Below are 11,107 nucleotides of genomic sequence, written 5' to 3'. Positions count from 1 at the left end.
CAAGACGAACCGCTGTATGAGATTCAAGTCATGACTCATGTCCATATGACAATCTCATGCGGGTCATCCAGTCACTCGTTCCAAACGAGTACCCATGATTGTGATTTTCATCCAATGCATATGATCATCATCATCAATTACACATCATGCTGGTAGAACACGGTCCATGTTGTGGTGTCGAAGAGCGTGAATCGAACACGGTCTTGTTGAAGAAGAACACGGGTCGTGTCAATTCTCTGTAAAAAAATCTGTGCAATCGAACACGGCCGTGTTTGATTCGACACGGACCGTGAATATTGTCTGTCCAAAATCTGTACAATCGAACACGGTCGTGTTTGATTCGACACGGGTCGTGCAGATTGTCTATTGAAATTTATCCAAACCAAGCAGGGCCGTGTTGAATGATGAATAATCCGGCGACACGTGAAACCTGAAATAGTCAAAATCGGACCAAGAAAGTAGATATAGCAGCGAGCAGGTAGAAAGAACAAAGAAGAAAAGAGGAAAGAAACAAAACGTAAAATAAGGATATGGGGTCGGGTTGCCTCCCGACACGTGCTTGTTTTAGGTCGTTAGCTGGACCTGGCAAAGGTTCACGACTCTGCGGGGTCGGAGAGGGCGATGGCTCCTCTCTCGTCCGATGGGAATGCAGGATTGTAAAGCTTCAGGCGTTAGTTTTGAATGAACCTCCAGAATGATCCCATAGTTCGATTGCACCACTTGGTGAAACGTATTTGATCTTGAACGGACCAGACCATCGGGATTTCAACTTTCCTGGAAAAAGTCACAATCGTGAGTTAAACAAAAGGACAAGATCGTTTATATGGAAGTTACGCTGGAGGATATGCTTGTCGTGTCATTTCTTCGTCCGCTCTTTGTAGATTTTTGCGTTCTCATACGCATCAAGCCGGATTTCCTCAAGATGATGGAGTGAGAGAACTCGTTTCACGGCTGCAGATTTGAGATCGTAGTTCAACAGCGTGATGTCCTAATAAGCTTTGTGCTCCAATTCCACGGGAAGATGGCATGTCTTGCCGTAGACGAGCTAGAACGGTGTCATCCCAATGAGGGTTTTGAATACCGTGCGATATGCCCAAACGGCATCATCGAGCTTGAGGGCCCAATCTTTTCGGGATCTGGATACCATCTTCTCGAGTATGGACTTGATCTCGCGGTTGGAGACCTCTACCATTCCACTGGTCTGAGAGATAAAGCGTTGTATTCTTGTGCTTGACACCGTATTTAAGCAGGAGAGCTTTGATCGTGCGATTGATGAAGTGCAATCCGCCATCACTGATTATGACACGGGGAACACCTAATCGTGGGAAATCGTGCGTTTGAGCATGTGCACTACGGTCTTGTTGTTGTTGGTGGGACTTGCCAGGACTTCCACCCATTTGGTCACATAGTCAACTGCAACCATAATGTACAAGTTTCCGCAAGAAGATGGGAAAGGTCCCATAAAGTCTATTCCCCAGACATCAAATGGTTCTACCTCAAGAATATATTGTCGAGGCTCATGACGACGGGATATATTACCCGTACGCTGGCAAGCATCACATGAAGAAACAAACCTATGGACATCTTTGAAGAGAGTAGGCCAATAGAAGCCAGCCTATAGGATTTTGGTTGCGGTTATGGATGTCGCAAAGTGACCTGCGTAGTTAGAAGAATGACAATGGGAAATAACACTGAAAATCTCACCTTCTGGGATGTAGTGACGGAATAGATCGTCTGTTCCCCGCTTGAAGAGGAAAGGATCGTCCCAATAATAGTCCCTGACATCGTGGAGAAATTTCTTCCTGGCATTGTAACTCAGATCTGGTGGAAGAATTTTACTAAACAGGTAGTTTACGTAGTCAGCATACCACGGGGCTTCTGGAAGAGTAGAAATGGTGAAGACATGCTCATCTCGAAGATTGTCATCAATGGGAAGTGGCTCTGGAAGTTCAAGGCGTGACAAGTGATCAGCTACTTCGTTCTCGGCTCCTTTCTTGTCCCGGATATCAAGGTCGAACTCTTGAAGAAGCAATATCCAACGGATGAGATGCGGCTTAGCATCCTTCTTGGAGAGTAGATATCGCAGAGCGGCGTAATCGGTGTAGACTATGACTTTGGATCCGACAAGGTAGGACCTGAATTTTTCGAATGCAAAGACAACGGCAAGCAGTTCTTTCTCAGTCGTAGTGTAGTTTACCTGAGCATCATCCAAAGTTCTGCTGGCATAGTAGATCGCATGAAGAACTTTATTCCATCGTTGTCCAAGCACGACTCCTACTACATAATCGCTGGCGTCGCACATAATTTCGAAAGGCGGATCCCAATTTGGCGGTTGAATAATGGGCGGGAAAATCAACGCCTTTTTGAGTGTTTCAAATGCTGCAAGGCAATCATTAGTGAAAACAAAAGGCACATCCTTACAGAAGAGATCAGATGAGATGTTTGGTGATCTTGGAGAAATCGTTGATGAAGCGACGATAGAAACCAGCGTGACCAAGAAAACTTCGGATGGCTTTAACGTTGTGCGGGGGTGGTAATTTCTCGATCACTTCGATTTTAGCCTTTATCAACCTCGATGCCTTTGTCGGAGATCTTGTGTCCGAGGACGATGCCTTCATGTACCATGAAGTGACACTTCTCCCAATTGAGCACTAGATTGGGCTGCAAACATCTATCCAGAACTTGACGCAGTTTAGTCAGACAAACATCAAAGGAAGGCCCATGGACAGAGAAATCATCCATGAAGACTTCCATCGAATCTTCAATAATGTCGGATAAGATTGCCATCATGCACCGTTGAAAAGTAGCAGGGGCGTTGCAAAGTCCAAATGGCATGCGCAGATAAACGAAGGTCCCATAAGGGCAAGTGAAAGTTGTCTTCTCCTGATTATTAAGGTGAATGGGGATTTAAAAGAATCCCGAATAACCGTCAAGAAAACAGAAATAAGAGTGAAAAGCAAGACATTCAAGCATTTGATCAATGAAAGGTAAAGGGAAGTGATCTTTGCGAGTGTTCGCATTCAGCTTCCTGTAGTCGATGCACATACGCCAGCCTGTCATTGTTCTTGTCGGTATCAACTCATTCCTGTCGTTTTTTTATCACCGTCATACCGCCTTTCTTAGGGACGACTTGAACCGGACTAACCCAAGGGCTGTCGGATATAGGGTAGTTGATACCTGCATCCAAAAGTTTTAATACCTCTTTCTTGACGACTTCCTTCATCGATGGATTGAGTCTGTGTTGATGTTCGATGGATGATTTGGTATCGTCCTCCAGATGAATTTGATGCATGCATAATGAAGGATTTAGACCTTTGATATCATCTAGAGTGTACCCGATAGCTTTCCGGTAGTCCCGCAATGTGGTGAGGAGACGCCCGAGCTATAGATCATCCAAGACAGCATTGACGATAAAGGGTAAATGGAATCGAGACCAAGAAATGCATACCTGAATCCAATGGGCAGGGGTTTTAGCTCGAGCTTCGGAGCGATTACAGGATCCCAATCAAGCAGAGGATTCGTGGAGGTTGATGTGATGGCGAAGACGGACAAGGGATCGAATGGTGGAAAAGGCTCGAATAGAGTCTGAGACTCGTCACGATCCGAGTTGATACCCAACACGGCCGTGTCATGTTGCACACGGGCAAGCTCGCGATTGTGCACGGTCGTGTCCCTTCTTGGAATTTTGCTCAGACAATTGACACGGTCCGTGTTGAATGTGGACACGACCGTGTTGAATGAAGCACGGTCTGAGTTGGTTGTCGACACAGTTCGTGTTAGTATTCGACACCGCCGTGTTGCGTGGTATTTCGTCTAAACCGTCTAGGAACGACGTGTATGCGTGAATTTGAGGCTCCGTAAAGGCACTGCAACCCTGTTCAGCAAAAAGAGCAATAGAGAGGGCATCGAAATTATGAAATTCAAAGAGTACCTCATCAGCTAAAGCATCCATCAAGTCAATGTAACATATAGAGTCCACTGTAGATGGTTGCTTGAAATTTTGATCGAGCTTGAATTCCAACGTTTCGTCGCCGATCTTGAGTGTCAATCGACCGGCACGAACGTACTGCAACCCTGTTCAGCAAAAAGAGCAATAGAGAGGGCATCGAAATTATGAAATTCAAAGAGTACCTCATCAGCTAAAGCATCCATCAAGTCAATGTAACATATAGAGTCCACTGTAGATGGTTGCTTGAAATTTTGATCGAGCTTGAATTCCAACGTTTCGTCGCCGATCTTGAGTGTCAATCGACCGGCACGAACGTAGACAATGGCATCTGCAGTGTTTAAGAACGGCCGCCCTAGAATAATCGGGATTTTGGAGTCTTCGTCCATGTCAAGCACAACGAAATCGACTGGTACATAGAAATCGCCGACTTTCAGCAGGGTCAATGTAACATATAGAGTCCACTGTAGATGGTTGCTTGAAATTTTGATCGAGCTTGAATTCCAACGTTTCGTCGCCGATCTTGAGTGTCAATCGACCGGCACGAACGTAGACAATGGCATCTGCAGTGTTTAAGAACGGCCGCCCTAGAATAATCGGGATTTTGGAGTCTTCGTCCATGTCAAGCACAACGAAATCGATCGGTACGTAGTAATCGCTGACTTTCAGCGGGACGTCCTCAAGAATACCCAGAGGATATTTGACAGAACGATCAGCTAGTTGAAGAGCCATGCGAGTTTGTTTGAGTTCTCCCACGCTGAGTTTCTTATAGATGGAGAGTGGTAGGAGACTTACACTTGCAGCTAAATCACAAAGAGTACGATCTATAGAAACATTTCTCAATTTACAAGGAATCGAGAAGCTACCTAGATCCGACATTTTTGGTGGTAGATCGTGCTTAAGAATGGCGTTGCACTCGGGATTGAGCGTGATGGTTTCCTTCTTGATGACTCGTTTCTTTGTGAGAATGTCCTTCAGGAATTTGGCGTAGGATGGCATCTGAGTAATAACCTCGTGAAATGGCATATTAATCTTCAACTTACACACCATGTCAGCAAATCGGGCAAATTGGGTGTCCTCCTTATTTTTCTTGAGTCGTTGAGGAAAAGGAACCGGAGGTGGATGTGGTGGCGGTGGTATGTATACGTCGCGTTCTTCATCACCCGATATCTCTGTCGATTTTTCAGCCATTATGGGGTCAGGAAAAGATGTAGGAACAGAGTTAGAGCACTGACCTTTCTCTGTAGATGTGATGATAGGATTGACGAGCTCTTTGCCACTTCGCAAGGATATAGCATTACAGTGCTCTCGGGGGTTTGCTTTCGGGTTCCCGGGAAGTGATCCCTGAGGTCGCGAAGGGATAGAGGCAGCAAGTTACGCTATCTGGTTGTCAACCAGTTTGAGATGGGCCTCGGTCTTTTGCTGATGTTCTCGCATCTCGGTGCGAATGGTTTCTTGACCCTACATAAGTTGTGCGAGCATAGACTTGATGTCGGGGTCAGAACTTACCTGTGATTGAGGCGGAGGCAGACCGAAATTCTGCTAAGGCTGACAGGGTGCTCTGTAGTGTTGAGGGGCCTAGTTCTGATGTTGGTAGGCATTCCGGGGTTGAGATTGATTCCCTTGAGAAGAACCCGAAATAGATGAACCGCCGAAATTGTTTTGTTGAGCATTTAGAGCGTTGGAGGAGTTCTTGTATGAGAAATTTGAGTGATTCCTTCAACCTGTATTGTATGTGTTCGAGTACGGATTGTTGACGACGTAGTCTTCATGCACGTACTCGTCTCGTGATGCGTCCAGATCAGTGATTTGATAGGCGTTTTCTACCTGCATTCTAAGTTTGGCTAGCTCTGCACGTAAAGCGTGTATTTCGGATTGACTTTCCTTACCTGCACGGTTATCCTTAAAAAAACTAATACTTCTGACGAATTCGTGGGAAGGGGCACACTCATTAACCATCTTAGTGATTTGTTGTTCGATGAAGTCGAAAGACTTTTCATTGAGGCTTCCTCCACAAGCAACTCGAATGAGGACTCGAGTATCTTCCTTTAGACCCTGCAAAAAGGTGGAGATAAGATACCTCTTGTCTAATCCGTGATGAGGACAAAGCCGCTGGTATCCAAGAAAACGGTCCCAAGTCTCGCGTAAAGATTCATCAGGTTCCTGCATAAAAGAGTTAATTTGTTGCTTTGCTAGCGGGGAAGAATCCCTGCATGACCTTCTCTTGCATCTAATCCCAAGAGAAGATGGAATCTGGTGGCAATGTGTAGAGCCATTCTAACGCAGCGTCCATTAGAGAGAATGGAAAAACCATTAGCATAAGTGACTCATCGGTGACTCCTTGAACCGTCTTCACAGACTGGCATAGTAGTTTGAATCGGGTCAGATGGAGAATTGGATCTTCATTAGGTCTGCCCCTGAATGCCGATGAGCTGAGCATACTGATGAATGCCGGCTGGAATTCAAATTTATTGCGATCTATATCGGGCCGACGAATGCATGAGAGCTGTTGAATGTACTTGGGTTGAAGATATGCCCCATAAGTGTCATCGTCATTCTCGACAGCTAAAGCACGTTCCTCCATCTTCTTCTGTTGTTTCTTCTTCTTCCGAATGCATTTGGCGGATTTCTCGATTTCTGGATCAAGAGGGACTAGTTTGTCAGACCCAGAACTCTTGGTCACACACTGAGAAAACCTACACACCAGAAAAATAGGACAAAGAACTAGAATAGATCAGGGACGGGATAAAAGTAAACGAGAAGGGATCTAGATTCAAAGGAATCTCTATCCTAGTGCTAAGCTAATCCCCGACAACGGCGCCACAAACTTGATAACGTAAATCTAGGTGTAAAAATAAGCTCAAGTAATAAAAACCTAGATACAACGAGTACCGCAAGGATATACGGATCAACTGTAGTACCAGGGTCGAACACATGGAATAGTCAACTCCATAACGTAGTCTCGGAAACTAAAAACCAAACAAATTCCTACAAGGTTAAATCCGTAGTTACAGTGAAACGACTACTCATGACCCATAACAACAAACGAGTACAAATCAATAAAAAGAAATATAGAAACAGATAAAGAAGACTCGCAGCGATCTCTCGATGACGATCCTTCAATCTCTGCTCCAGGAAACTCCGTCTTGATTCTCTCTCGAGTTCTCTGGCTTCTGATGTGATATCTCGATGATTTCTGAAGCTTAAGACGTCCTCTATTTATTTCCTTGGCAGCTAGGTTTCTTTCCCTTCCGAAAACAGATGTTTGGATGCAAAAATAGGAAATTTTCTCGAAATGCAGCACGGCCGTGTCGAATGTCAACACAGTCCTGTCAATTGTCTGATCAAAACTTTTGTGCTTCTCCACGGGCTAGACACAGGCGAGTTCCAAGTCGACTCGGCCGTGTTGCATATCGACACGGTCTGTGTCAAATATCTGTAAGAATGTCTTCGTTTTCTTGCCTTTGCACGACCGTGTTTGAACTCGACATGGTCGTGTTCAAGTACAACTCGAGCTGGATATGTCTTTATCGTTCCTTTCTGGTCCAATATGCTCTGAAGTCCTCGATTATATTCCTCTGGCGCCCATAATGCGTCTATTACCTGTTCAATTACCAGAGAATGCAAAGGAAACAAAATCCAGTGCTAAAATGATCCTAAATGTCTAATAATACACAAAACCGATGCGAAAGTGCTAGACAATGGACTTTGAAATAGAGGAGAAAATCGTGTTATCAACACGTCGGAATGAATTTCAACGCTTGGAACTCGTCTGCTAGGGCTAGAAATCTTGATCTCTTTTATACGAGAGTTTAGGGGAAGCAAAGGTGAGTTTTGAGACTTTTAGATCTACTCTAAAAATCTGAGGAGGAGTACCTAAACTCTTGGGTTCGTGCCGAACGTTCCACCAGACCTGGACCGATCGGTCCAAAGACTAGAAGAAAGGAGACTCCCGAGACCCCGAAGACCGAACGTTCCACCAGATCTGGACCGATCGGTCTGAAGACTAGAACGGGCGGTCTGACGAATGTGATCTGAAATCCTCTTATGGTCATCGGTCCAAACCAGTCGGTCCAACCCTTGGACCGGTCGGTCCGGCCTAATTTGACCTAAAAACGAATATCTGCCGTCACACGTAGACCTATCAGTCTACACTCTAGACCGGTCGGTCCACACGACGGACAGACAGAACGGGCGGTCTGATGAATGTGATCTGAAATCCTCTTATGGTCATCGGTCCAGACCGGTTGGTCTAACCCTTGGACCGGTCGGTCTGACCTAATTTGACCTAAAAAGGAATACCCTCCGTCATGCGTAGATCGATCGGTCTACACTCTAGACCGGTCGGTCCACACGACGGACAGACTTCGGATCTCGGTTTTTAGTCCCGAAAACTAGGGTTTTCATCCCCGTTTCGATGCACCGTCAAGCCTCCCAAGAACCCTCGCTCATCCATGCATCATTCAACAATCAAAATCATCAAACACGCATAGATCTAATGTTTACATGCATTCTAACCATTAAAACCATGGAAAAATGCAAAGATCTATAGTTTACTTGCATTCTAACACTTAAAATCATGCAAACAAACAAAGATCAATTGTTTACATGCACTTTAACAATTAAAATCATGCAAACAAGCAACAGGCACGGCGATATATAGAGAACCAGGCTCTGATACCACTGTTGGGTTTCCTGCGGGTTCCTAGCATGCGATCTCATCGATCTAGGGTTTGGTTTCTAGGTTTCATGAAGGGAAGAAAAAGATCTAAACCTAGCCAAACATCACACAAAACCAATTGTGCAATAACACGAAAGAACGTGTATATCACCGTGGGATTCGAGTGCTTACCTCGTTCTATCAAGATCTGGAAGTATCAATCGATCCAAGGCCTGTTTTAATCACCAAGAGTTGAAAGTACAACTCCTCTACACGTAACCACACCGGCGGGATGAATTCCAACACTTTGGAACGTATCTGCTAGGATTTGTGTCCTTGACTTGGAATCGATATTCCGGGGTTTAGAACTCCAGAGAAAGCTTCTCCAAGGCACTAGGAAGTGTCTAGGACGTGTTTGGTTGATTACCAAGGGTTTGTGGCGGCTCCCATCATTAATAGAATTACCTAAACCCTAAAAATCGCGAAAAGGAAATTTTTCCGAAAGTCGGACCGTCCGGTCCAGACCTATGTGGAACGGACGGTCCGTCTCTCTACGTAGAACGGACGGTCTGCACGCCTGGACCGGACGATCTTGCTTTCGCGGAACGGTCGGTCTGTTCCTCAGCAGAACGGACGGACTAACACAGCTGGACTGTCTGGAACCCTTCCAGCTCGTTCCGTCGTTCCTTCTCGCGTCGTTCTCTTCACGTGTGATCCATCCCTAATGGTGTGTGACCCTGTATCGGAAACCCTTTCCCGAACCACAAGTCATGGTTAACCTCTAGCAAGACGCCATGACCACCCACCTAGAATAGAGTTAGAGGTGATCTAACAAAGCCAGCAATAGTTCGAGTTCTGATCCTTTGTCTCACGATGTAATATGTTGAACAAGGGCATGGTATGAGCCACCCTTCAACCGCTTACTCGTCTTGGCAAATCGACTGATAAAATAGATGTAACTTCATCTATAGCGTGGCCACGCATTTTCGCAGTCTGATTTCCACGAGGGGCCTAGCGACATCTCTCCTATTAAGGAGGTGACAAGTCCCATATTGCATGTGTACTATCTCCATATGATTCGTGAACGTATCTGATCAACCCCGTTATAATTATCCGGTTAAAGACGACGTTTGACGCAGTCAAGACACGCCACTCCTCATATCAGATACTCTAGACATCTCAGGTCTGAGGATCCAAGACGAACCGTTGTATGAGATTCAAGTCATGACTCATGTCCATATGACAATCTCATGCGGGTCATCCAGTCACTCGTTCCAAATGAGTACCCATGATTGTGATCTGCATCCAATGCATACGATCATCATCATCAATCACATATCATGCTGGTCTTAATTCATCATTGTTCCCACAATGACAACTGACCAGGGAGTTTAGAATCATCTCCAATGATTCATGGATATCTACCGAAACATAACAAACATGCCAATCATATAACGGGAAAAGTAATGCATTCATAAACCAATGAATCAATACATAGTCAAAATGTCATATCACGGATCATCGTAGAGCATTACAACCAAAAATCTCCCACTATGCTCTATGATCTATCCTACAAGCAACTAATCCCCATACCCATAACATGACCATCATGCTTTATCGAAGGGAGAGGCTTCGTCAGCGGGTCGGCAATATTATCATCAGTCGATACTCTTCTTATTTTCATGTCTCCTCTGTCGATGATTTCTCTGATCAAGTGAAATCGCCTAAGTATGTGTTGGGATCTCTGGTGTGACCGGGGTTCCTTAATGTGCGATCGCACCATTGTTGTCACAGTACAACTCAATGGGATCTGCAATGCTAGGAACGACGCCCAGGTCTCCCACGAATTTCTTGATCCAAACAGCTTCCTTAGCTGCATCCGATGCTGCTATGTACTCGGCTTCTGTAGTCGAATCTACAACGGTTAGCTGTTTGGAACTCTTCCAACTAATAGCCCCACCGTCCAGGCAGAAAACGTAACCTGACTACGATCTGAAGTCATCTTTGTCGGTCTGGAAACTAGCATCGGTATAACCCCTTATAACGAGCTCGTCTTCCAGTCTGCCATACACCAAAAACAAAATCCTTAGTCCTTCTCAAGTATTTAAGGATGTTCTTGACCGCAATCCAGTGAGCCTCACCTGGTGTAGACTGATATCTACTAGTCATACTCAATGTATATGATACATCCGGACGAGTACACAACATGGCGTACATGATGGATCTAATTACTGAGGCATATGGAATCCTACTCATGCGCTCTTGCTCATCCTCTGTCTTTGGACACTGAGTCTTGCTAAGAGCCACGTCATGTCCCATTGGCAAGGCACCCCTCTTGGAGTCTTGCATCTTGAACCGATTCAAGACCTTGTCAATGTATGTACTCTGACTTAGACCAAGAAGCCTTCTCGATCTATCTCTATAGATCTTGATTCCTAGAATATAGGCGGCTTCTCCTAAGTCCTTCATTGAAAAGACCGATCCTACCCAGGATTTTACTC

The 11,107-nt window shown here is 45.2% G+C and overlaps 1 protein-coding gene across 1 annotated transcript; it reads right to left on the bottom strand.

The window, feature by feature from the left end:
- Positions 1-1,315: 1,315 nt before the first annotated feature.
- Positions 1,316-6,899, bottom strand: LOC104827536. Its single transcript, XM_010560712.1, has 11 exons — positions 6,868-6,899; positions 6,258-6,642; positions 5,774-6,001; positions 4,378-5,290; positions 4,132-4,277; positions 3,932-4,066; positions 3,200-3,382; positions 2,707-2,883; positions 2,486-2,612; positions 1,705-2,379; positions 1,316-1,413 (listed from the first exon to the last, which is right to left on the bottom strand). Exons 1-11 carry the CDS (start codon positions 6,897-6,899, stop codon positions 1,316-1,318), a joined length of 3,099 nt encoding a protein of 1,032 aa, XP_010559014.1.
- Between the last annotated feature and the right edge of the window lie 4,208 nt (positions 6,900-11,107).

This window comes from Tarenaya hassleriana, unplaced genomic scaffold (genome assembly GCF_000463585.1).
Source record: "Tarenaya hassleriana unplaced genomic scaffold, ASM46358v1 Cleome509, whole genome shotgun sequence".
NCBI lineage: Eukaryota > Viridiplantae > Streptophyta > Magnoliopsida > Brassicales > Cleomaceae > Tarenaya > Tarenaya hassleriana.
Note: the sequence above shows the minus strand (reverse complement) of the source record. Positions and strands in the feature narration are given on the sequence as shown.

Bases quoted from the DNA above. Each gene is read 5' to 3' on its own strand.
- LOC104827536 (XM_010560712.1), bottom strand. From the start codon at position 6,899: ATGGAGTTGACTATTCCATGTGTTCGACCCTG. The intron at 6,643-6,867 runs GTACTACAGTTG...TCTGGTGTGTAG, and splicing joins ATTCCATGTGTTCGACCCTG to GTTTTCTCAGTGTGTGACCA. The intron at 5,291-5,773 runs GTAGAAAACGCC...TCGCGACCTCAG, and splicing joins TAGCCAAACTTAGAATGCAG to GGATCACTTCCCGGGAACCC.